At 35.5% G+C, this 26679-nt stretch overlaps 3 protein-coding genes across 3 annotated transcripts; 2 read left to right on the top strand and 1 right to left on the bottom strand.

The window, feature by feature from the left end:
- Positions 1-60: 60 nt before the first annotated feature.
- LOC130991616 (probable galacturonosyltransferase-like 4) lies at positions 61-1724 on the bottom strand. Its single transcript, XM_057915925.1, has one exon. It carries the CDS (start codon positions 1534-1536, stop codon positions 520-522), a length of 1017 nt encoding a protein of 338 aa, XP_057771908.1. The 5' UTR covers positions 1537-1724; the 3' UTR covers positions 61-519.
- A 16008-nt stretch (positions 1725-17732) lies between these two features.
- On the top strand, positions 17733-19502 carry LOC130991614 (S-adenosylmethionine decarboxylase proenzyme 4). The gene has a single exon (XM_057915922.1). The coding sequence runs from the start codon at positions 17983-17985 to the stop codon at positions 18997-18999; it is 1017 nt and encodes a 338-aa protein (XP_057771905.1). The 5' UTR covers positions 17733-17982; the 3' UTR covers positions 19000-19502.
- A 4570-nt stretch (positions 19503-24072) lies between these two features.
- LOC130991613 (probable protein phosphatase 2C 35) lies at positions 24073-26666 on the top strand. The gene is made up of 2 exons (XM_057915920.1): positions 24073-25662; positions 26291-26666. The coding sequence occupies exons 1-2, from the start codon at positions 24667-24669 to the stop codon at positions 26426-26428; spliced, it is 1134 nt and encodes a 377-aa protein (XP_057771903.1). The 5' UTR covers positions 24073-24666; the 3' UTR covers positions 26429-26666.
- The last annotated feature ends 13 nt before the right edge of the window (positions 26667-26679 follow it).

Below are 26679 nucleotides of genomic sequence, written 5' to 3'. Positions count from 1 at the left end.
CAATCAATGTGTTCACACGTGTGCAAGCAGCAAAAATTAGGGCATGCGAGTTTAGATGGATGATCATAGGAATAGGGAATATTAATTAAACAAAATTTGAGATGGCCAAATTTCTTTCTTCTTCCTTTTCGCATGCACCCTTTTAGATATCTCCAAATTCATCCCAAATTGCATGATTTACACCCTAGAATTTCTCCTAGTGACCCATACAAGAAAGCGACTGCACACGAACATGAACACGAACACGAGACGAACACATTATATTACACGATTTAATCCGAAGCTGCACGTTTACATACATAATGCCCGTCCGTCGTCCGGCGACAGGGTGCACGAGAGTTCAAAATCACTCATTCAACACAATCCAACTCCATTCCACCCATCCTCTATTCATATACCGACACCGTTTTCGTCCACGTCCACGTCCTCGTCCTCTGATCATATACACATAGAGAGAAGACCGCTTTGAAAAACAGAGATGCATGTATATAGGTTTCAATTCACGCCCCCACCCCCCCATCATTCCTCCAAGGCGACCCGCGACGACCGGTACAGGTCGTACGGGGCCCACAAGTAGTCGACCGTGCACGGCCTCCTCGAGTCCAACCTGAGCCACGGCTTCCCCTTGCCGCTCCAATGCAGCAAGCTGATCGGGCCCGGGTGGAGCCCCCTGCACCTCCCCTCCAAGTTGTCACCCCCTAACCCATGCTGGTTCCACCTGTGGTCCACCCCCTTGATGTTTCCGGCGAAGACCAGCAAGATCGGCGGCAGCGACCCCAGGTGGTAGATCCTCTTCCGCTTCTGCACCGCCATCCACCCCTCCACCTTCCTCGTGTACCCTCCCCTCCGCCACCGCTCCACGTCCACCACCATCACCCCCGTGTTGAAGTAGCACGGCCTCCGCCCCTCGAACGCCGCCGCCAGCCGCCCGTCCGACCAGAACGCCTCCGTGAAGTAGCTCGTGAAGTTGGCGTGGCAGTACTCGGGCGCCGCCAGCACCTTCCCCCCCAAATCCACCCCCCACAGCTTCGCGATGTCGTCCACCACCACGATGTCGGAGTCGAGGTAGATCACGCGGCGGACCCCCGCCGGCAGGATGTCGGCCATGTAGATCCTCGCGTAGTTCAGCGGCTGGTCGAGGGCTTGCCGCACCGACTTGGATATCTTGCCTCGAACCCTAATGGGGTCGAATTGGTACATCTTGAAGGTGAGGAAGGGGAAGGTGGAGTTGATGAGGGAGGAGATCTCGGCGTCGAGGTGGACGGAGAGGAAGTGGAACGACACGTTTTCCGGGCACGTCGAGTGCTGCAGGATCGACAGCACGGCGGCCATGGTGCCGCGGATGTAGTTGGTGTCGAGGGGCATCACCACGTGGATTGCATGGGAGCTGCATGCCGCCCCGTTGCGGAAGGCGGGAGCCTCCCGGAACGAGGGCACGGCCGAGACCGGCCGCGGGACCCGGATGGCGCCCGCGGCGTCGGGACGGAGGAGGATCGTAGACAGGAGGCCCAGGAGAGAGAGAAGGGACAAGGCCATCCTGCCCCAAAAAATTTAGTTAGTTAAGTTAGTTACAACGTCTTTATTTTCTGTTTTTTTTTTTTTCTATGTTTGTTGTTTTTTTTTTATTATTATTGTTATTATTTGTGTTGGGGGTAAGGGAGGAGAGGCTTTATTTGGGAGGGAAGAGTGTCATGAAACCATTAGAGGATGGAAAAAATGGAGCTTGGGTGAGAATTTTTTGATGGTTTAAAGAGAGAGGAGAGAGAAAGAGGTGTGAGGATTTGTGGGAGAGGAAGAAATATCGGAATTTTGGTTTGACTTATCAAGACTGGTTGAAATTTGATTTGAGTTGAAAGATAATTAATTCATTATTTTGTAGTGCGTAATCAAAGTAGAAACAACAAACTTGTTTGGAGGAATGACTCTTTTCTATTTCTAACTAGTAACTACCCATATTTAATTAGATATATATATATACTCCATATGTTAATTCTTGTTAACAAAGTGGCATGGGACACTTTTTTAGTTACCAACTTAAGACTTCAATTTTTTTTTTATTGTCTAAACTTTTTTGGGGGGTTAAAATATTTCTCAACCTTTTAAATTATTGTAAGTTATATTCCAATGATGAAATTGACCATGCAAGAGGTCTAACATAGTTTGAAAGATATAGATTAAGTAAATAAAAAAATAAAGCTTACTAGATCCAACACCTCGGATTTAATAATTTAATTAATTCAAAATTGGTGAGTTTATAATTCACCTACAATTTATTGGTAACCTTATACATTATCTAATTTAACATTTCGATATTTCATATTCTTCATAACGTTATATTATTCAAATATATGCCCAACTTAAATTTCTAGAATATCTTCTTCAATGTTGACTAAAGAAAGTATATTAAAATTTTCTCGTGTTATTTTGATATATAAATACTACAAAAGAAATGGTGAATAACACAGGTATGTTGGAAATAATTATAGATAAAATTAACGGGCCTTTTTAATCATTCAGTGGGCTTAGCGCATATTGGGCCTTCTCCAATTAGAAAGCAATTTGGTTAATAAGCCCATAAGAGGGATAAATGGGCCTCAATAATTCAACTTCAGTTACATGTACTTAATTTTATGAATAAATTTGTAACACGTATGTACTTTATAAAAAGATTAAGTACATAAAATAAATCTAAGGTTAAGATAAATAAACACTAAGGTCTTTGCGTGGTAAAATTAGTACACTTGTAACAATTTATGCAAATATATGTGCATCATCCAACATATAATTGAAAGCATATTACAGCAAATTAAAATAATTAAAATTTAATGATTGATCCCATTTTGTGATTCATGCATGCAAAACTTTTTCTTAAAACCCCTAAAGACCTTAATCATAATGTTGTTGTCCCATAGATTAGCTTATCGAATCTTATTCTACTTGATAAAATATCTTCATGGATGTCTGGATTAACTCTTTGGGACTATATTAAAGAACATTTTGGTATCAATTTATACATAAATGTATATAGTATTATGAAGAAATTCTTTTTGAAAGTATTTATTGATGCATGTAATCGTATTTAGAAAAGCTTCCCTTAATTTCCATATTTGTAAGTATTTAGCTTTGGAAATGTGACCGTGCTATGTAAATCTCATAGATTTTTTTGGTGGGTTTAGGATTTTAATTAGCACGTAGATAAATATGAAGATAAATCTTTTTTAATATTTCATTTTATTACTAGCAAGGTGACATGTCTAGTGATGATACACGTTATAAGAAAATTGCATATATATTACAGAAATAGATCAGATGAGAAGGAATGAATGATATGATCTCAATAGCAAAACGCATGCAACAAATAAAATTTACAAGCAAAAGTATTAACTTGTATTATAGTCTTAAATTTTATAAAACTACTCCAATTGAAAATGATGGGAGGTGGATATTGTTTTATAAATTAAGTTTTAATGAAGTAGTTACATACTGGAACAGGAAATTAAAATGCAAATAGATGACTTTAATTTTGGTAATTCTTGAAACACTTACGTTGATGGATCAAGATATTTAAATTGTAAAAAGCTATACAAAATTCTATGGAAGAAAAACCCATACACTAATATTGTATTTTGAATAAATCTCACTTTTATACGAATCACTCATAAACTATAGAAGAAATAAACCTAATAGGAAAGCCTAAAATTCATTTGAGTGCATATATTATACAACACATAAATAACACTAAAAAACAGCCTATATGCAAAACTATGTGAAACCTTGTGTGACAAATTTAAAGTAGAAAATATTAATGATTTACCAAATAAAATTTCTTATTGTTTCCACATTGCCATGTGAAAGAAGAGAGATGGGATCAAACCCCACATAATACAAATACATATATACATACATTATATATATATATATATATATATAGGGGCGCGCTCCAGTGAGACCCTCTATTTTTCGTGTAACATGAGTACAATGAATAAGACATATAATACTAATAAACAAAACGTATATCTAATGAACAAGATGTATATACTGATGAAAAATAAAATTTAAAAAATTCGTAATGAATAAGACATATATACTGATGAACATGGCCGTATATACTGATGAACAATGCAGTATATACTGATGAATAACAAAATTTAAAATATTCTGCTCCCTCCAGGATTCGAACCCTGCGAAAAAAAAATCATCCTCCAGATACAATATCAGTCATATTAATTGATAAAATAAACGCACCATATCGTGCCCTAGATTTCACTAAAATTAGGGGGTCTCATTGAAGCGGCCCCTATATATATATATGTGTGTGTATAGTCGAGAAATTGATGTGGTTGGGGAGAGGGTTTGGAGCAGAGGGAACATGATGGCCTCCATGCTTACATGATCTCCTTCTCTCTCTACTCAAATGCTACCTGCTTCTGCCATTTATGTATCTCTTGGAACTCGCAACTCTTCTTTCCTCTCTCACAAATCTCTCATCTCTCTCTCTCTCTCATGATTTTAATTATCAGGTCAAAGTTTTTTACCTGTTTGCGTTGCACCCCAGAAATTACAAGAAATAATGATACCATGTTTATGTCAGCACAAACAATTGATTATTTGGTGAGTTGAATAATTTTTTTGCTTATCTACCCATTTTATCACACTAGTTGGTGTTTAACAATTACTAGCTAACATATTTTTAGGGATAAATATATAACCAAATACTAAAACTCTGTATTTTCGAATTTAATGCCGCAATTACAAAATATTAATTCCACTAACGAAATCATTTTTAAAAAATTATTAACCTAAAAAATATTACTCCCTCCATTCCGTTATAAGTGGTACAAAATTTTTGAACACACAAATTAAAGAGAACGTTTTGATAAGGTCTATACTTTTTTAAGAGTTAATTTTTGTCATTTATGAAAATACATCACTTATAGTGGACAATTTAAAATAAAATACAAGTCATTTTTAGTGGAATGAAAGGAGTAATAAATAAAATTGCGACACTTTGTAATGAATAGCTATTACGTGTCACAAAATATAGTGACATTTGAGGGTGTACAAGTAAAAGAAATTTACTTACACTTTTATATATAACAAAAGTATATAGATGGGTTCAAAAAAAAGTATATAGATACATGCACAAATATATGTCACTAATTTTTTTGTTACATAAAAGATGTAACAAAATTTATGGTATATTTTTTAATATTATTAATATTGTGTCACTGCTGAACAATTTTATTGTAGTGTCTAAACATCACAAGAGCTATATTTAAGTCGAATAATTAATACTCTCTCGTTCCATGAAGCTTGAGCAACTTCTTTTCGGCACGAATTTTAAGAAAGTAGTATTTTGTGTGTTTAGTGTGATAGGTGAAAAAGTGAATAAGTGAATTTTTTTATCATATAATTAAGAAAACTGCTCAAGCTTCGCGAGATAACCCAAAAAGGAAAACTGCTCAAGTTTCGTGGGACTGAGGGAGTAACTCGGGAAGACTATTCAACCAATGCCCTCCAATAAACATAATTCTAAGTTGCATGCAATGAATCCACTTGTTGTTTGCCCATAATTGAGATTAATGTTGACATCCAACAAAACGACGTCGAAGGGTTTAAGGGACAGAATGGAAAGAAATGATGATTTGCGTGGAGCAATCAACATAGATTCTTGCCCAAAATCAATTCTAATTTTTATTAATTATTAAATCAAATTAAAGAAAAGAGAGAAAATTAAAAAGAAAGGGGCACGAGAGAATGATGTAGCGTGTAGGATTTTTCATCCACTAATGAGAAAATTTTGTAACTTTGAAGGGCTCGAGGAATAGTGATGAGTACTGCAATCTATAATCACAATACTTGTATATATTGACAGTAAAATCTTATATCAATTAAAATAGCAGTATCTGATATAATTATTATGGTACAAATGAATTATTAATAGTACCCGAAGATCTAATTGAATTCTTCAATGCCCTAGCTATTCAAGTTTACTAATGATTTGATCATGTTCTGTAAATCCAAAAGTATGATAATTCAGATCTCTTCGATATTTGGACGTGAGATTTATTGATTTACGTGTCTATGTAGAATCACTTGTAGTTGTGATATTAATTATATACTCCCTCCGTCCCAAACGAAATGTCCTATTTCTTTTCGGCACGGAGATTAAGAAATGTGTATAAAGTAGATAAAGTGAGTTGGTGGAAATTATTTAAATATTAAGTATAGAGAGAGAGTGTATTGCCAGAAAAGGAAACAGGACATTTCGTTTGGGACAGCCCAAAAAGGAAAACAAGACATTTCGTTTGGGATGGAGGGAGTAGTATGTTATTCTTTATGAACGGATAAATATTAAATAAAATCACCGACTATTTCGAAATTGCAATTTTAACCTAATTTTAAAAATATATTGAACTAAATCATCACTTTTTTAATTTTTATAATTTTGTCCCCTCAATTATTTTCAATTATTATTGGAGTTTACGTGTTCCTCATGTAAATTTTTACAATAAATTACTGAATATTGGAAATCATGATGCAAATACAAGATATAGTCGATCCCTTTATAATATGGGAATTTTTTTTAACTGAAATTAAATTAACGAAACATCGTTGTTTAGGCCTCACAAAAACGACATCGTCTTTATTAATTCACGTAAGCTCCCACTCAATACTCTGACGACTTAAAAAAAATTAAAGGGGCAAAATTGCAAAAATTGAAAATGCGATAATTTAATTCGCCACACTTGAAAAATCATGTTAAAATTATAATTTTAAAATAGTTCATGATTTTATTTCCTAATTAAGACCCCTTAAATAAACAATAAGAAACAAATTTAATTTAAGTGCGTGTTAAGTAGATTTGAGACAACTTTGCACATTGCATGCTATATAGTATCAAGTAAAATTGATCTAGAAGAGGAAAATTAATTTGGTTGAAATATAGTTCTACAATTATAAAGTTGTACTTTTATATACACGTACACACACAACTGTATACCCATAAAAATATACGAAGCGGTACAATAAAATTCCCCTAAACTCTCAATTAAGTATATGCAATGATTAGGAGAAATGGTTTGTCTTTCTAGTGCACCAATTAGTGTGGAGGATAAGAATCACCAACAATTAATTAACTGACTACAGCCTAATTAATTAAGTAATTAATGGGATAAGTGATCAATTATATATATATATATATACCCATGTATACGTCCTATTTATTATTTCGAGTCGAGTCGTAACTTATATTATTATCTATATATAGGTATTGTGTGTGATTTAATTTGTAACGAGTATTCATAATTAAGATCGAATTGAATTTGAGTTTTCTAAAGAGAAATTATATATACTGCAGCAATACAAATTACTGATCACTTAATATGACATCTTGCATACATCAAATTGGTTTAATAAAGATCAAAACAAATCCTATTTTTTATAAGTGTATATAGCCTTTTAATTTGCATTATCATTAGCATCGCAAGCATGTGGTAAAGTATGGTAAATTAGTGGCTTGGAGAATGGAGATTAATGATCTACTTCCTCTTTTATTTTATTTTTTAGATTAATTAATTATCTAGCTCAAGCTCTTACCAATTAAACTCAAAGAAAATAAAAAAGTGGTGGGCACCTCTAATGCAATATTTTTGTGCGCATGGTACAGTAGCACTCACACTCTCTTGGTGCTCAAAACTCCACATAAATATAACCCTTTATCTAATTTCTTACTTTTTACAAAAGGAAAATATATAGTAATTCTTTTCCACATGTGTATACACATACATATTCACATATATGTGCGCATGCAAGCATGTATGGCGGCTAAAGTGAGTTGTAACCTTCTGAAATTATGATTTGTCGAGCTAATTAATAATGTGTTTTTGGGTGGGGACTTTATGTTTGTAAAATTAGTTGTAAGTTTAGATTGATGTCATTGTGGTAGGGCACATATATACTAGATTGTGTGTAGTTACATGGGACTTTGTCGGGGGGGCATATCCTACCTAGGGTTTACTACTATCATTGTAATTCTTTTTGTGTTCAAATAATTTTTATTTCTACAATTATATATGTTCAATTATATGTGTGTGTGTATGTGTCAAAAATCAGACAACTATTATATTTTTTCGTGATAATGAATCATACATAAATACATAAAATGCGTGATTTGATTATGTCTTGTTTATATATTTTATGTGTTTGTGCATGATTCTTTGTTTTCGCAAAAAGATGTAGTTGTCATTGAATCTATATATAGTTAAGGAGATGCAGAAATAAGAACCATTACATAAAAATGAGAACGAAGAATCATTATCAGCCCTTTGATCGTCAAGATTTACGGTAAATGCATTATCTTGCTGGATAAATGCATAACATGAGTTTGAATTTTGGAATGAGCGATTTTTTTCATAGTGCGATAATTTTAACATCAGATGCATTGTTCTCACATTCTTACGAAAAATGTAGTTCTCATTATAATATTCACACTAGATATAGGGTTAGGTTATAGTGAGAATGACTATTTTCGTGAGAAATGAGAACAACGAATAAGCTAGTATATAGTGTTGAATAAGATGCTTGCAATGCATGATGAATAACCACAATTCAATTAATTTGTGAAATTTTCGCATCCACTAGGCTTCGAACTCAGGTTTGAATGGGTATTCACCATAGAATGGTATTGCATGAATAACTATTCAAATTTGGGTTCGAATCCTAGAGGATGGGAAAATTTTACCAATGAACTGTATTGTGGTTATTCATGCATTACAAACATTTCATTCAACACTATATATATATATCGACTTATTCGTTATTCTCATTTCTCACGAAAATAGTCATTCTCACTATAACCTAACCATGTATATATATGGCTAGGGTTACTGCATTTTTTTATATGTAATATATACCTATTTTAATAATAATAGTAGATCATTCAATTCTGATCAATGATCTAAATAGATTGAATTTTATATGCAAGGGACAAAACATATATAACTATTTGATCAGATACCTATAAGATGCGATTTAAAGAATACATGCCTTTGCATTATCAATTAGTCGTTCTTGATGTAGGCATGTAAGCCTCAATATAAGATGACATTACTAATTAGTCGTGCCTAAAGCGTAATGGATAATAAGAAACTAAACAATATATACAACCATCAAATAAGAATATGTACTTTTTAGTTCCCTAAGAATCAAATAAGGCATGAGTGATAAAATAATTCATCTTATTTAAGTGTTTAGCTTGCATGATTGAACCGTGATTGATAATTTAGCCCTCATCTAATCATCCAATTGAGTGATTATTTATTACCTCAAAGTTAGATGGATTATTTAATCAGTCCTTCAATCCTATTAATCTTATCCATCATATCTATTTCATCCATCAAATCAATATGAATAACAATTGTCGTAAAAGGAAGCATTGTATATATAAACATAAAATTATCATAAAATAAATATTATTGTACACATAAACAAGCAATTCTAATTCTAATTATCGTAAGCATCTACATCAATGTGAGGATATATATGTAGAAGTTCGGAGTGATGAGTAAGATTTAGGACCACAAGTATCAACAGAGATTGATCACTACCTCAAACTGTGACATGAAAGCATTTGTCGAGATCATTAGGTTATGCTTATTAATTTAAAATTCAAGAGTAAGATAGGCGATCATCAAAATGGGCTAGGGGAGCTCTATATCTTATGACAATTAGTATTATAATTTCTTGAATATGTTTAATATAAGTCATAATTTGTGTAGAGATCAACTTACATTAGTATTATAAGACTTGGAACGTCTAGTGCAAATTATATGGTTCCAACGAATTTTCAAAAATGTCTCAACATTTAAAACATACTCCCTCCGTCCACGAAAAAACTTCCTATCTTTCCTTTTTGGGACGTCCACAAAAGAACTTCCTACCTATTTTTGGATTATACCCCACCACTTATAATCCTCTTACTTTTCACTTTTCACAACTCCCAATATTATTTATAACACCTTTTCACCACTCCCAATACACTCAACTACCTTTTATCCACTCTCAATATACTCAACAATATTTTTTCTTAAAACTCGTGCCACTCCCTCCTAGGAAGTTCTTTCATGGACGGAGGGAGTAAGATTTTTTTTATATTTAACGTGTTAACATTGTCACAAATATTCCGCCTACGTGCAGTTATTTTTTCAACCTTTGTGTGAGTAGCGGTGACAATATTTAAAAATAAGGCACAAGAATTTTACATTTCAAATGTTGAGATATATTCTCTCCATCCACAAAAAAACGTCTCATTTCACTTTTGGAACCATCATGTCATACCTTATCTCCTATATTTAATTATAAATTATATTTTATTTTATTTTTTAATTAATAATGTGCATTTATTCTACTTTTTTGTACTAACATTACCTTTTACAAATTGTATATATGTTTATTCTACTTACAACAACTTTAACAATTTTACCATGTTCACCCTCAAACGAGACTCTTTTTTAGTGACAGACGAAGTATATGTTTGAGAATATATTCAAAATACCGAGACATATTTTATTATTAAGATATAAAATAGATCTCATAGTAGATAAAAAAAAAATTAACTTCCTACAAGGGGCATTACACATCAATAAATATCATCCAACGCATATTTTTTTTTACTTTTGGGGGAGGGAGAGTGGTGGAGTTTAATCATTGGACCCCATTATTCATAGACAGGAGTTCGCATCGCTTGGTGTTCATTTAAGACATCATCCAACATATATTTGTACAATAATACAATGAAATGTCAAATAGAAACTATACAACACATATCCAAACTCCGGTACATGAGGGGCCATTCATGTTATTTAAATTTTATTTGAGAAAAACGAGGGCTTATATATATATATAGTTATACACTTTCATGCTTTGAGGTCCTTTCTACTTATCCAAATTCAAACGTTCTTTTTATTATTATGTTGTTGGGGAAGATTTGAATTTGACCTTTTGATGTAAAAAGTTGAGATTTTGTGATACTTTTGAAGTAAGATTTGGCTCAAAAATTACATCCCCTTTATCCCTCGAAGCCCCAAAAGTAGTTGACCAATTTCCTAAAAAGCCCACACACACACACGGATCCGTGCGGGTGTGTGTGGGTATGTGGAGTTTGGTGGTGCGCGTGGAGCGATGTGGTCATAATGGTTAGTGTGCCAGCCCACCATAAGATTGTCCATGACGCATACATTATTATGATTTACATCAAATACTCTCATTTCCCATTCTTCCTCTCCCTAAATTAAATCAAATCAAATCACTATACATATTTCTTTGATTCCCAAACTCACATTTTTTAATCATTGCTTATCCAACTCTTTTCTTTTATTATCTTCTTATACACTTGTCTTCTCTCCCCCTCCCCATTAATAACAATCCTCCAATCGGATCCTCCCTCCTTTATTCCCAAATAACTCTCACCATTCATCAAAATTTGTCTACTAACAATTATACGGGCGGTCTCATGTGAAACAGATTTTATGGTGAAATCGGCTTCACAATAATACTAGTTTGTATGTTAAAGTAGTGTCATTGTGAAACCAGTTTTACCATAAAAATCGATTTCACAGAAATTTTTGTACAATTTATATTGCCCCTAATTATTGCATTCGAAACTAAAAAGGAGAGACAATGGTACAATACAATATTTTACCATAAAATTATGAATGGTTATTCTAAGTTCATGTTTAATTTTTTATAAAAAAAATATAACATATGTTTATTTTTATTATTCACTTTATAGCATGTGTTAACATTTCCGACCAACTAAAGCCATCTCTATCAACACTTCGACGCCAAAGTAGCGCGAAATCGCTCCAACAGTGTGCTATTTTGGTGCTCTATTATGTTGATTGCTACATTATTCGCTAGAAAATTTCTAGCGTAATATTGTAGCTGCACTTTTTTTTTGCATTTATTTACAATAAATTTAATTTATTGTCAAATATATATTTTGATTTTTTTTATTGTATAATACAGTATACTCTATTTTAATTTAAAAGCTATGACTAATTATAGAAGGAACACTTGGAGATGTACTAAACATGATGTCTATCTAGGAGAGTTGATGTGGCATTTTAAAGGAAACGAAATGACATGTAAATTGTAATTAAATGTGGGCCACGTCAACCCCCCTACTTTCTGCTCTCTCTCATTTTTCTCCATGAACCACCATGGCCTCCTTCGTCGCCGGAAACAACCTCAACGCCGCCGGCACCAACTCCTTCGCGAACGACGTCGTTTGAAGATTTGATAGAATCACGACGTAATCTCTTTGGAGATTAAATAAGTGTCCCATTTAAAAATTTCATGATGAAATTAGTATTGTCGAAATTCTCATTTGATCATTGTTTCAATGCAAATTCTTCATTTCTATTTTTGTTTTTTACTTTTCAGTTTATCAATGTATTAGTTATGTATACAAATTTTTACAGTTAAAGACACATATTCAAACACATAGTACTGATATATATACTACGATATTAAAGAATCTACGTGATTCTTGATGCACCAATAGTGATATGGGCTTCCATAGAACATGATACATGTGTACATACGCATTCGATTACTCGAGATTATATTAATCCGAGATTACTGAAAGTTAATGGAAATTATCCAAGATAAATATTATCATAAGAGAAGTCATGACTATTTCTACGTAGCATTGTCCTCCAATTAAGTGGCGGATCGAGTCCATCTATCCAAACAACATATTTATCATAATATATCATGAGGCTAAATTTATTTAATCCTTCAAATCGGACACCACAGTATAACACGTACCATTTAGAGAGATGCATCAAATGTGTATTTACCATTTATTATAAACTTGTGACTCTGTCAAGTCGATGAAGATTATCTTTCTCCTTATATGATGAAGGTAAGTCTTTAATTGTTAGGATCAATTAATTAAGACTAAAAGTAACTTAAAAGCTAAGGGGTAAACATTTTGGTGGATACATAGACACTCTAGCTTTGAATTAGCCTTCATTATCTTTCTTCAATTGGAAACAAGAATTAAGATACTAATACTTTAATTTCATGCCATAAGTTGTTGGGTAGACACTAGAAGAACAAAAACTTACAAGTTAAAATCAATTGACAACTCATATTCTTTTTTTATCATAATAATTACTTATAAAAGTTTAAAAGCTAGGAGAATTGAGTTCAAATCATCACTATCAACATGTACTAATCATAATAAAGATTTATATATACTGATTACTAAGTAATTAACATTAAATATTTATTTTGTTGATCTTATATCAATCCAAGTTCGAAAATACGTAGCCACGGGTCAATTTACGGCCCAAATATTCAAATGGGACTACTGAATTGTATATATGATACACGTACAAATTATGGATATAATAATATATATGTAAAAATAAACTATCTTTTCATAATTAATATTAAGAAATTTTGACATAATGCTTTATTATCTCAAATAAATAGAGTCTTATATTTTGACATAATATCCTAATTAATTAGATCCCACCACCCTCGAAGTTTTTTTTTTTTTTATTTAATATTTTAATGTTGAACATTTTTAATTGTTGAGTGTCGGAAAACTAGATTATTTTTTTGTCGTGTTGAGTATTGAAAGGAATTTAATATTATTTATTTATTTATTGAATACTCATAACTATATTTTCATTTCATTTTTAAACTATTAATATATTAAAACTCAAAACTAATTGCTCGAAAAGAAACTTGCATATATATGGTTAGTAACTTAAAATTGGGTTAGTAACTTAAAACTTAAAACTCAAAGTTGCGAAGGGACTGAAATTGGTATCGATCTTCATTTATGATAGGTTATTAGCGTCTAAATACACCAACTTTAGAGGTAATTTGATTTTGAATATGAACTTTAATGTTGTAACAATTTTGCCATATAAATTAAATTTTTGCGCAAATTAAAGGTGATGTAGCAAGTCGGAATATTGACGTGTACTCATCGAACGTTTTAAAAAAGATGTCGCATATGACATCTCAAAACAACGTCATTTTGAGAGATTTATAAAACACTAAACTTGAAAATTAAAGGATTTCTGTAGAGTTCAAATATCTAAAAATTAAATTTATAATAAAATTGCTATAAATATTAAAATTCATATATTTTTTTAACTTCTTTCAAAATTCACTTGTAAACTTAGGGGGGTGTATTCGTTGTGGATTTCCACAGACTTTAAAAAGTCCATGGAATTTAAATTTCATGGAATTCACATAGATTTCAGACGACTTTCAAAGAATTCGTGGTTGGATTTCACCCCGATTTTCACTGATTTTCGAAGACTTTACGGGATAATTTTGGAATTGAATTCCATGAAACCAACGCCCGCTGAGTCTCAGCGACCGCTGAGTTCCAGCGAGCGCTGGAAACCCAGCGACCGCTGAGTTCCAGCGAGTGCTGGGAATAACTGCCCCTGGTTCTACATTGTACATGGAAGGGAGTCTCGAGACTAAAATATTCAATGATCCGATAACTGGCCTTGTCCGTCGAATCAGAGAGGTTGTTGTGCGTCGCAATGGGAGAATTTTGGTTTTGGGAAACGGTGGTGAAGCTGCGCAGTTTTCAAGGACTGATATGGCTGGCGTTGGATATTACTGATGTGCTTTTCTTTACATTGCTTGTCTAGAATGCTTATGTGATCTGATCGCAATGCTTTAGGAAGTAGAGGAATTAGTAGTTGGATTTGGTGTTGGCCATAAATAGGGCTGAGCATCGGTTCAAAACCGAACCGAACCGACCCTATTTAGTAAAATCGAAACCGAACCGAACCGCTTGAAGACTAAAAACCGACCAAAACCGAACCGGCCGCAACCGATCGGTTTCGGTCGGTAACCGAACCGAACCGCCTTTGCTAAATGGTTACTCATCCTTTCAGACCCAAAAATCAGCAACTATTCCTTCAAAATCAGCAAACAACATAACAATTTCAAACCCAAAATCAACATAAAACTATACCTAAGTTTCAGATCTAAGATCATATAATCTCGTAGCATCTAAAAAAAATTAGAATAAAATCATTGGAAAGCAAAATTAACATAACAATTTCAAACCCAAAATTAGCATACCTTTAATAAAATCAAGGGAGGTGGCCTATTGCTAGTTGCCGGTGGGGAGGTGGCAGCAGTCCGGCGGAGGACATTCTAGCGGAGGTCGCGCCTGACGCATGTCTGCTGCTGCTGCGTTGACGGCTCGACGCGGGCTAGCGCGGACCGCACGGTGGTCTGCTGCTAGTCGCCGGGGAGGAGGTGGTGGCAGGCTGCTAGGGTTGCGGCAGGTGGGTGATTGAAGTGGAAGAGTGAAAGTGAAGTGCAGCGGGTGACTGGGGTGTTAAGAGTTCTATAGGGTTTTTAATTTTCAGTATATTATTCATACTATTATATATATTAAATAATATATTTAATAAAATATATATATCGGTTCGGTTCGGTTCTCAACCGAACCATGGAGGGAAAACCGAAACCGAACCGATACCTCATCGGTTTTCAGATCTCAGAACCGAATCGAAAACCGACCCAAAAATTCAGAAACCAAACCGAACCAAAAATGGTCGGTTCGGTCGGTTTTTTCGGTCCGGTTCGGTTTATGCTCAGCCCTAGCCATGAATTTGTGGCAGAATCTGTCCCCCTTTTATTTATCTTTCTGCCATAATGTTCATGTATGTGGTACATTTGAAGAATTTGTGGAGTTTTTGTTCGCCATAATGTTCATGTATGTGGGAACCAGCGCACGCTCAAATGTTCATAATGTTCATGCCATAATGTTCGCCTTTTATTTATCTTTCTGCCATAATGTTCATGTATGTCGGTTTTTTCGGTCCGGTTCGGTTTATGCTCAGCCCTATCCATGAATTTGTGGCAGAATCTGTCCCCCTTTTATTTATCTTTCTGCCATAATGTTCATGTATGTGGTACATTTGAAGAATTTGTGGAGTTTTTGTTCGCCATAATGTTCATGTATGTGGGAACCAGCGCACGCTCAAACCCAGCGAGCGCTGGACTTTTTCAACTGGTGCTGAGTTCCGGCGCTCGCTGGCTTCTTGGCCGCGGGCGCTGGAACTCAGCGCTCGCTTAAAACTTCATGGATTTCAATTCTCGTGGTTCTTGGTCGGATTTCGTCGTGTGTATTTTTTGGATGAAATCCATGAAAGTCATTCTGGATTTTAAGTCAATGGAATAACGAATACACCTAGATTTGTATGGACTTTAAAAAGTCTGAAACGAATACACCCAAATTTATATGGACTTTTAAAAGTCTTGAACGAATACACCCAGATTTCTGCATACTTTTAAAAGTCTGGAACGAATACACCCAGACTTTTAAAATCCATAGAAATCCATCAAATTCCACAACGAATACACCCCACTTAAATTATCCCCAAAGTTGACGTATTTAAACGTGGATCATCCTTTATTATAAATCAGAGGGTTATCACTGACTAATATATATTGCCACATTAAATTTTATAATTGTATTTAACAAGTGGAGATTGACTTTAAAGGTCATGTCCCCTCAATGTTTTTGTTAACAAACTGATTCTTCAGTTTGGATTAATAGTTGTAAACCAATTAAATTTTCATCTTGTTACGTTAATGCAATCCGTTGGCATACGTCACCACAATGTACATTACGAATCCAAATTAACAGATATATTAATTAATTAATATGGTCTATTAATTATATTGCCCAATAAGTGGTGCTACATATATAATAAGTATTTAAAACTCAATTAATATGGTCTATTAATTATATTGCCCAATAAGTGGTGCTACATATATAATAAGTATTTAAAACTCACTATTCCCAATTTTGAGAAATCTTTAAGCAAAATCTAAAAATTTGTGTGTGTGTGTGTGTTTATAGTGATGGAGGGATGTGGGCACTTGAGAGCATCCCATACAAGGAAATAGGCCTGCCTCCGCTTAGGAACTCTCATAATTATTATCATGCATTTGAACCATCTAACTATATTATTATGTCTCTTCTTCTCTCTAACCTCTAAATATTACTATATCATTTTGCCCCTATTCAATCATCTACATTCCTTCTCTTACCACATTAATTTATTTCCTATACATACTATTACAAAAAGGATCGACATCAATATTATAACACTTTTCCTATTCAACACAAATATTTAGAAATAAAATAAATATATATATGTTGAACCAAATATAAAGTGGGTAGCTAGCTAGGTAAATTTGCATGGGATTTCCTAGTTCAATTTTGGAATGATAACTCGTTAGAAATGTTGAAGGCAAATGGTGGTATGCTCACTAGTGGTACACCTTTTGAGCAGCAAGAAATGATGCCAAAACTTGAATATTTTTTGGCACTTTCCCGACCATTTCATTAGTCCATATCTCTTCTTGTCATAACTAAATACATTGTACTATCTATCTATCCAAATTTTAATTAAAATTCTACTAACTCTTCATCTCTAGTTAGACCACACCCACACCCACACCCACCTCCTTCATTCTTTAACATTCACATTATCTCAATCAAGACACACACACATATAAATAAATAAATAAATAAATAAATAAATAAATAGAGATAGAAACATAAAATAGGGTAGGCGTGGGCATGAAATTAGATTCATGTTATTGTCTTCAAAAAGATATTACAAAGCCTCAAAAATAACCATCATCTTGCACTCATTATGCCTGCAATCATTCTCTTTTGGTTGCCTCACCCGCATGACCCCCTCTTCACTCTCCCCCCCCCCCCCCCCCACACCCCCCCTTACTATATATATGTATATATATATACTCACTCTCCTGTACCACTCCATCACACCTCTCATCTCCCTCTCACACACTACTACACACACTAAACCTTCTTCAAATCACACTATCAAATTTTTTCTTTGATCAAACACATCAAAAAACAAAATCCACAACAAATCTCCCGATCCAATGGCGGTGTCCGGGTTCGAAGGGTTCGAGAAGAGGCTCGAGCTCCGCTTCTCCGGCGACGATCCGGCCGCCGGAGGGCACGGGCTCCGGCGGCTGGAGTTCTGCAAGCTGGAGAAAGTGCTGCATGCGGTGCAGTGCACCGTGGTGTCGGCGGTGGGGAACACGCGCTTCGACTCGTACGTTTTGTCGGAGTCGAGCCTGTTCGTGTACCCCACGAGGATCATCATCAAGACATGTGGGACCACGCACCTGCTCAAATCGGTGCGCCCGTTGGTGGACCACGCGGCCACCCTGGGCCTCACCCTCTGCGGGTGCAGGTACACCCGCGGCACGTTTATCTTCCCCGACGCGCAGCCTTACCCGCACACCACCTTCAAGGAGGAGGTGCTCTACCTGGAGGAGAATCTGCCCAAGAATCTCTCCCTGAGAAAGGCGGCGGTGATGGGCTCCAAATCCTGCTACAAGTGGCACGTGTTCACGGCGTGTGACGACGACGCGCCCGCGGAGGAGGGGGGCGACGGCCTCTTCACGGTCGAGATTTGCATGACCGAGCTGGACCGGGTTCTGGCCAAGAACTTCTTCCGCCGGTTCAACGACGGGAAAACCGGGGACTCGGCCGGGGTGGAGATGACGGACGTGACCGGGATCAGGAGCGTGAACCGGAACGCGCTCATCTGCGACTACGCCTTCGACCCCTGCGGCTACTCGATGAACGGCGTCGACGGCGGCCGCTACTCCACGGTGCACGTGACGCCCGAGGACGGGTTCAGCTACGCCAGCTTCGAGTCGGTCTACGCGAACCGGGAGGAGTTCCTCGAGGGGCTGCAGAAGGTGGTCAAGGTCTTCCGGCCGGCGGCGCTCTCCGTGTCGACCACGTGCGCCGCCGGGCGGGAGGTGTGGAGAGGGGTGGCGAAGGCCGTCGAGCCGCTAGGGTTGAGGGTCAGAAGCCGGGCGGCCGACGAGTTCCCCGATGCCGGGACCGTGGTTTTTCAAACGTTCGCGGCTCGCCGGAAGTAGGCGGCGCGTGGTGCTACTACTAGGGCGGCGGCGGCGGCGGACGTGCCTAGAGATGTTCAAAGGAGTAAATTAATTAAGGGTGCATGAAAAGTTTAGGTGGAATTCTTTTTTCTTTTTTCTTTTTCTTTTACTCCTTAATTTCCCTTATGGGAGTTGGGTGGGGGAGATTTAGGAAATATGAATATTGATTATGCATGCTAATTGATGTCATTGCATGGATGATGAGAATCAAATGTGGGGTTGACTTTGTCTAGAAGGGAAATCTTGAAAAAACAAAAAATTGAAAAATTTAGTGATATAAGGATGATGTGGGAATGGTTGTAGATGGTATTGGGTTCATCATAATATTGCACCCCACTTAAATATGGCACGCCTAGAACAATTTTTGAGATTTGGAGTATATTTATCATAGTTAGTGGGGTTGGAGGGATCTATGAAAAGTGCTCAAAATATATGTAATTTTTTCCATGTTTATATGAACTTTCTACCATCTCTTTCTCAAATGCTTTTCGATTAACTTTGCCCTTTTCTATAGATTACAAATTTTCATTACATTGCTATATATATATACTACCCAAGAATCAAGATGTGCATGTATGGTAATTCAAGAACGATTTACATTAGTGCATGCAATTAATAAAATAGATGACGCATAATGAGATATCAATTTCGATCAATTTTTTTACTATTGGGATGTAAGAGCGATGTAATTTGAACCCTAAATTTACTTTGCTGCTTACATGTTCGAGTTTGCGCGTCGCTTCAATTTCCCTTTGTAAAAACACAAAATTTCATTTTATTTACTCGTTGTTGTGTTGCTATACAATATTTACAAAGGTTGCACTTTTTGTTTAGAATAAATATATGATAGTGTAGTATTATTTTATCAAGATTTCATATCGATTTTGAATAAGATTTGTCCTTCATATTGTTGATTAGAGACCTTATACTTAAACTATAATATGTGGTGGTGAGAGTACAAATAAATTTCATATAAAAACTTGATCAAAGACACAGTTTTAGATTAATTTTGACAAAGGGAATCCTAGCTACATGAAAATTAGGTCAGCAAGCATGCCTTCAACAGTAGATCAAATCTTTTTTTATAAAAAATACAGTAGATCAAAATCTTTAGCATGTCAGTTTCAAAAAAGAATATTGATGTAAATGGGCTCCCCATGCCACTTGTTTAAACTTGAACCCTTATGTTCTTTAAAAAAAAGAAAAAAAAAAGAAAAAAAAAAGAAAAAGAAAATCAGTTTGCATGCATGCATGCTTTGGAGGGCCAAGTGTGTTGAAAAATGTAATTATATATATGTAATGTCAATGTCTCGAAACAATGTAATAATGAGCGTAAGATCATGTACATGCTAGGTCGAGTAGAATATATTAGGTATCGCATTATTATTGTTATATGCATTCTAATGTAGGTATATATATACATGTAAATTATTGAGTGACGTACATGTATTAATTAGTGTTTTTTATGTACCGCATTATGATTGCAAAAAAATAAAATAAAATAAAATAATGGTGATTTTGTTTACTTGATACATCCTAGTTGATAGAGGGAATAATTAGATTTGTACTCTAATTAATGTTATTTTCCTATCTTACCTTATCGTGATTAATATAAAGAGAGATCATGAAATTAAGTTTGATGTTTGAATAAAACCCGAATAACAATTTGTTTAACTATATTATACACCTTATTTCTTAGTATGTAACTGAGATAAAAATCGCAATACTTTAATTTAAAGGTCAAACATAGAACAAATCACAATCAAATAATATAAAAATATGGCCTGCAGTTTATGCCCAATTTAAATAAGAATACGAAGGCATGCGCATAAAATGATGAAAAGGGCATCTTTCTAGCTACCAACTCTTTTTAACTAATAATTAAATAGCATATGTTCAGCTGTAAATTGGCTTCTGATTCCAAAGTTGGGCCTACATATGGGCCGGTTGTCAGGTGGGCTTACTAAAGAAGCCCAATCCCAATTGATACTCACAAAAGAGAAATATTTTGTAAGCGCCCACAGTCGCGAGCCAAGACTCTGGGCTCGCAAGTGGGACCCTCCGTCCGAGCCACCGAGCTCTGCAGCAGTCGAGCCCCATCTTGGCGCGTGTCCGGTCTAGATCTTTCTCGTTTCTATTTTTTTATTTTTTTTATTTTTCTATTTGTTGGTGCCTCTCATACGCTTTCTCTTTCTTCGCCGCACCCAGCTCGAACATAAGCGCCGAGGTGCGCGTCCCCCAACCCGACAGCGATGTGGGGCTCAGGCGAGCCGGACGCGCGTTCACTCGGCGACCCCATTGTGGATGCTCTAAGTGGCATTGCCCTAGAAAAAGCACTAATATAGAAAAGAATGTTGTGGTTGGATTTCTTCCACGTCAAGTCTTAATCTAGAATGAAATGAAGAAAATAATCAAACCTTGTGAAAAATGGGAACAAATCTGAGGAGAATCCGACAAGGATCCTTTGTAAACAAAATTCCGAGCTAATATTTGAACGTTGAGAAGAAAATTAATGGCAGAAAGATATAGTGGAGATTTAAAAGGTTTGAGTAAATTTACCAAAATATATTTGAATTGTGTATGCATTGTACATTGAAAATCTAGCTATCTAGGGGTATTATGGTCTTTTCAACTTTGCAAATGGAGTGAATAAAATCGTTATTTTCAGGCCTGACACATGTTGTATTGAGGGATAGTCTTCATCGATTCAATTTTCACGTGTATTGCACTGGATAGTAACATTGACTGACATCATATCTTTCAAGATATTCTTAATTCAGTTGAGAGATTTTCTCAGAGCGAATGAGAGATTTCCATATATCTATGTTGACAATCATTCCTTTGTCATTTTGTGATTAAGTTATTTCAACATTAATTTTGATAATCGGTATCGAAATATCGTTTTAAAGTAGTCCCTTTAGATCTGTTCGAGCTTGGGAATTTGCTTAATGTCCCTTTCTCTTTTTCACTATGTTTGTTTGCTCATATCTAATCATTCAACCGAATGGAATCTGCATATTCTTATTCACATTTGCTTATGTCACACATATTTGTTATATTAAAAGAGATATTTCCATAATAGTAACTGAGTTAGCATAATTAAAAGGGGAAATAAATGGCACCATCTGGGCCAGGAATGGGCTTTGATTTTCATTGTGGGCCTTTTCCTTAAAAAGGGATCATGGTATTCAAAAAGAGTTGAAGCTTTAAGAAAGAAAAAACTACTCACCCTCCAACCAATAGGTCGGGGGTTCGAGTCACCCTAGGAGCTAGAGTGTGAGTGGGTTTTTTCCTTTCTTTGGTTGTAACAATTTTTTTTTAAAAAAAAAAAAAAAAAAACTACTCACAAGTAATTTAGATCAATGTTTTAGATGGAATTTATTTTTGAGCATTGACTTTGATAGACAAAAATGGAATTTTAAAATATTTCAAAATTCTTAATTATTTTTATCATTTGAACTGATTTTAGTTGATTTATGTCTCATTAAAAGAGCATGACTGAAGAAATCTTAATCCTAAAAATAAAAATATTTAATTAATCATCTATATATAATTAATGATGCAAAGTAAATTCCCTATTAATATATTTCATTTCTTGTCCTATCATATGTTGGACTTTTCGAAATATCTCTCATATTCCCATAAAAATAACAAAAAATATGCACATTCTTAACACATTTTAAAATCCAATTCCCAAAATATTCTTGTAATTAAATAAAAGTTACAAAACCAAACATCCCTTGAATATGCCTTCTCTTGAGTAAGATGTCTTGGTGATAGCAAACATCTAACATGAGAGAGAGAGAGAGAGTCCATCTTGATGATTTCATATATATATATATATCACCAAAGTAAACAAGTCTAAGTGAAGCATAGATATGAGCTTAGACAAAAATCAAGAAGCTTTGAAGGAGAGATTCTGATAGCAAGGAAAGTTGTTTAGCAGAAGAAGACAAAGCTATGCCAAAACATGTGGAACACTACATGACAACATAAATGAAAACATATATAGATGCTTTTGGAGACAACAAAGATAAGAAGTTTGACACTTGAAAACCCTTCGCCTAGATGCATTCAACCATATATCGTTTTACCCAAACTTCATTAATAGCTCAACATTATATCCACTATCAATTGCTCAAGATTCAATGTCTTAGCAATTCAATGTCGATTTAAATCAAGACATATTGTCTTATTTCCCTAGCTTCTACTGTCTTTTTTCGGCTCATACCATTCTTTAGAAAAATTATTATTTTCAACTTCTTTTTTTAATCAATCTATTCTCAAAAAAGAAAAAGAAAAAGAATTAATCAATGAACGTCTCTTTTCTTATTATACATATAATTTTAGAGCAACACTATAATACTACGATATTGTTGTCTATTTATTTGTTACTCCCTCAGTCCACCAATTCAAGGCCTACTTGCCCTAAAAAACAAGACCTACCTATTTTTGGTAAGTTTTTATTCATTATTTAATCAAAAAAGTCAAAGATTCTTTACAAAAAAGTGGGACCATTTCTCCACTCAACTAATAAAAATACACTTTTTCTTAAAAAGTGGGACTTTCTTAAAAAGTGGGACCCTTTCTCCACTCAACTAATAAAAATACACTTTTTTATTAAAACCCGTGTTTTTTCATATAGACCTTTAATTGGTGGACGGAGGGAATACTATTGTAAGTACATTATAATATTATACTATAAGATATGAATTCTTTTGTTTCTAAAATTATTCCCGTTCCATTCAGCTTATAACTTCTTCATAAATGCAGCCAAAGTCATTTGGGTAGAGCATTTTTTATTTTTTTGGCATGTACTCGTCCAATTTTTGTCGATTTTAAATTCAAAATTTGAATTTCGTGTGGTACTATTTTTTTTTAAAAAAAATATTACTACATCAAGAAGAATAAACAGAAGGACTCATTTAATAGAGAAATAAATCAATAAGACCTGTATTAATACTACTACAATTTTTCATGATTTTGATAGGAAAAAAAGATGCTACATTTTTGTGCTCAAATATAAAGATCTTGAAATAAATACTCCGCATTTGTAGTTTCCATTGATTTTGATATCTCTGGCAAAGCAAAAAGTGCATTCTCCTTGAGCGGAACCCACAAACCCTACCCCACCTCCTCCTCCTCCTCCTTCAATTCCCATTTGGCACAGAACTCAGCAATTTATGTTTGTTTCCACAAGAGAAAAAAACCCCCAAAATTTAAGTAAATAAAAGTGGTGCCTTTTGCTTGTAAATTAGGGTTGATTCTTGGGATTCATTATTGCCCTTTTTCTGCAAGCACGAGTCTTCTCCATGTCAACTCAAAGGAATTCTTTGTCTCTCTCTGATCATTTCTTGTTGATTGGGTTATTACAATCTTGATTGCGAGATTTTCTCCTCTTCGAAAGAAAAAAAAATACTATATATTCTATATTCGTCAGAGGCCCTTCTTTTCCGTTAGCTTAACAATTCAAGAATCGGTATTCAATTTCAAGAAACTGCCGTTTGGGGGTTTCTTTCTCTCTCCCTCTCTCTATCTATGCGGGAAACCCTTTTGAATTTCTACCCAAAGTATTGATAATGTTGGATTTGAAGGAGCCATTTTGCAGAAAGATTGTTTTTTTATGTGGGTTTAGTTGCTCCCTTCATGCCTAAGTTTCTCTCAGGGCTTTCACGCACCAATTGGTGTAGTAAGTGCATTCCTCGATTCTTGAATTTCCGGTGGAGAATGGGCTGTATTCAGGCGAAATGCTGCCGGAAATACGCGCCGTCGTCGGACGGAGATAACAAGGAGGAAACCGGCGTTTATCCCGGTCAGAATGCTCATGTTCTTGCAAATTCTTTTCTTGATGTTGTTGATGTTCCTTCTCATAATTTGAAGTTGTCTTACTCTGTGATTAGCCAGCGTGGTTATTACCCTGAAACCCCTGATAAGGAAAACCAAGATAGTTTTTGTGTGAAAACTAATATTCAGGGTAACCCCAATGTGCACTTCTTTGGTGTGTTTGATGGCCATGGCTTGTGTGGAACGCAGTGCTCGAATTTCGTTAGGGATAGGCTTGTTGAGATCTTGTCGAATGATGCTGCATTGTTGGATGATCCCGTTAGGGCTTATAGCAACGCGTTCCTAACAACAAATGAGGAGCTTCACAATAGTGAGTTTGATGATTCCATGAGTGGCACTACGGCCATTACTGCTCTTGTGATCGGGGATAAGCTGTATGTAGCGAATGTTGGGGACTCGAGGGCTGTTATGGCTGTAAGGGAAGGGGATAAGGTCGTTGCCCAGGATATGTCTTATGATCAGACTCCGTTTAGGAAGGATGAATGTGAGAGGGTGAAGCAGTGTGGGGCTAGGGTTTTGAGTGTTGATCAGGTGGAAGGGCTTAAGGATCCTAGGATTCAGTCGTGGGGGGATGAGGAGACCGATGGCAGTGATCCTCCGAGGCTGTGGGTTCAGAATGGGATGTATCCTGGGACTGCATTCACTCGGAGCGTTGGTGATAACATGGCGGAGAAGATAGGTGTCGTTGCTGATCCAGAGGTTGCCACGGTGCAGCTTACAACGTCTACCCATCCTTTCTTTGTTGTTGCAAGTGATGGGGTTTTTGAATTCCTATCCAGCCAGACGGTTGTTGACATGGTATATAGCTACTGAAATTTTGTGTGTTTTTCGAAGCCTATTGATTGCAAAACATGCCATTTTCCTCGTTGCTGTGCGTATTTAGAGTTTATTCACAGTCATATATGCAAAACTCAAGTGATAGATACTAGGCTCTATGCTTAGAGACATTCTGGATATATTATTATGTGTTGAATCATATCATAGCGCGATCAATCAATGTTTGTGCAGTTAAGGTTTTGATTTTCTTCCTAAAAGAAATATGCTGTTTCTGCTTTTTCCTAGAATATGCCAGCTTTGCATCTAATAGCATTTCACGCTCATTCATCTAATCCGTTCTTGGCATGCTGCATACGTAGCAATTGCATTATGTATCCTATAGTTACCAATCCATATCTTAGTAGGTGGGAACATTTCATCATGATCTGGGAAATGAAAACATTGATTATCATGGCTTGTATAGAATAAACGATGAAACATCATATGTATCTAGTTTACATTTCTATAATGCCATTGAACTTATAATGTTAGACTTGTTAGTCGCTTTACCTCTACTAAGACTACAGTATTCGTAGAGCATCATGATGGTTGTTACGGTGATAGAGACGTACACTGATATGATTTTCGTCTGTCTATCCTATCTGTGCAGGTTAACAAATATGTGGATCCCAGAGAAGCTTGCTCTGCCATTGCCGGTGAATCGTACAAGCTGTGGTTAGAGCATGAAAGTCGGACGGATGATATAACGATGATCATTGTACACATTAAAGACTTGAATACTGTATAAATCATGGGGTGTACTTTTAGTAGGGATCCATGGGTGTTTCTCAATTCTTAATACCAATTTTACTTTGGTTAGTTGGAGAAATATTTTGGGTGGCTATGTTTTTATCTAAGCCTTATATAGCATTGGTGCCACTAACCAAACCAAGTGTTGGTAACTGCTGAAAAATGAATGTCCAAATAGCATCTTCTGTCTGTCACCTATTACTAAATCTATTCGAGCCTTCTTGATTTGGATGTGTTAATTTATCTGCC

Source organism: Salvia miltiorrhiza, chromosome 7 (assembly GCF_028751815.1).
Source record: "Salvia miltiorrhiza cultivar Shanhuang (shh) chromosome 7, IMPLAD_Smil_shh, whole genome shotgun sequence".
In the NCBI taxonomy this organism is placed as follows: domain Eukaryota; kingdom Viridiplantae; phylum Streptophyta; class Magnoliopsida; order Lamiales; family Lamiaceae; genus Salvia; species Salvia miltiorrhiza.
Note: the sequence above shows the minus strand (reverse complement) of the source record. Positions and strands in the feature narration are given on the sequence as shown.

What these genes read in the sequence shown, in the direction of transcription:
- LOC130991616 (XM_057915925.1), bottom strand. Translation starts at nt 1,536, where the DNA reads ATGGCCTTGTCCCTTCTCTCTCTCCTGGGCCTCCTGTCTACGATCCTC.
- LOC130991614 (XM_057915922.1), top strand. Translation starts at nt 17,983, where the DNA reads ATGGCGGTGTCCGGGTTCGAAGGGTTCGAGAAGAGGCTCGAGCTCCGC.
- LOC130991613 (XM_057915920.1), top strand. Translation starts at nt 24,667, where the DNA reads ATGCCTAAGTTTCTCTCAGGGCTTTCACGCACCAATTGGTGTAGTAAG. An exon ending in GCCAGACGGTTGTTGACATG is followed by an intron (nt 25,663 to 26,290) that starts GTATATAGCTAC and finishes CTATCTGTGCAG; the next exon opens with GTTAACAAATATGTGGATCC.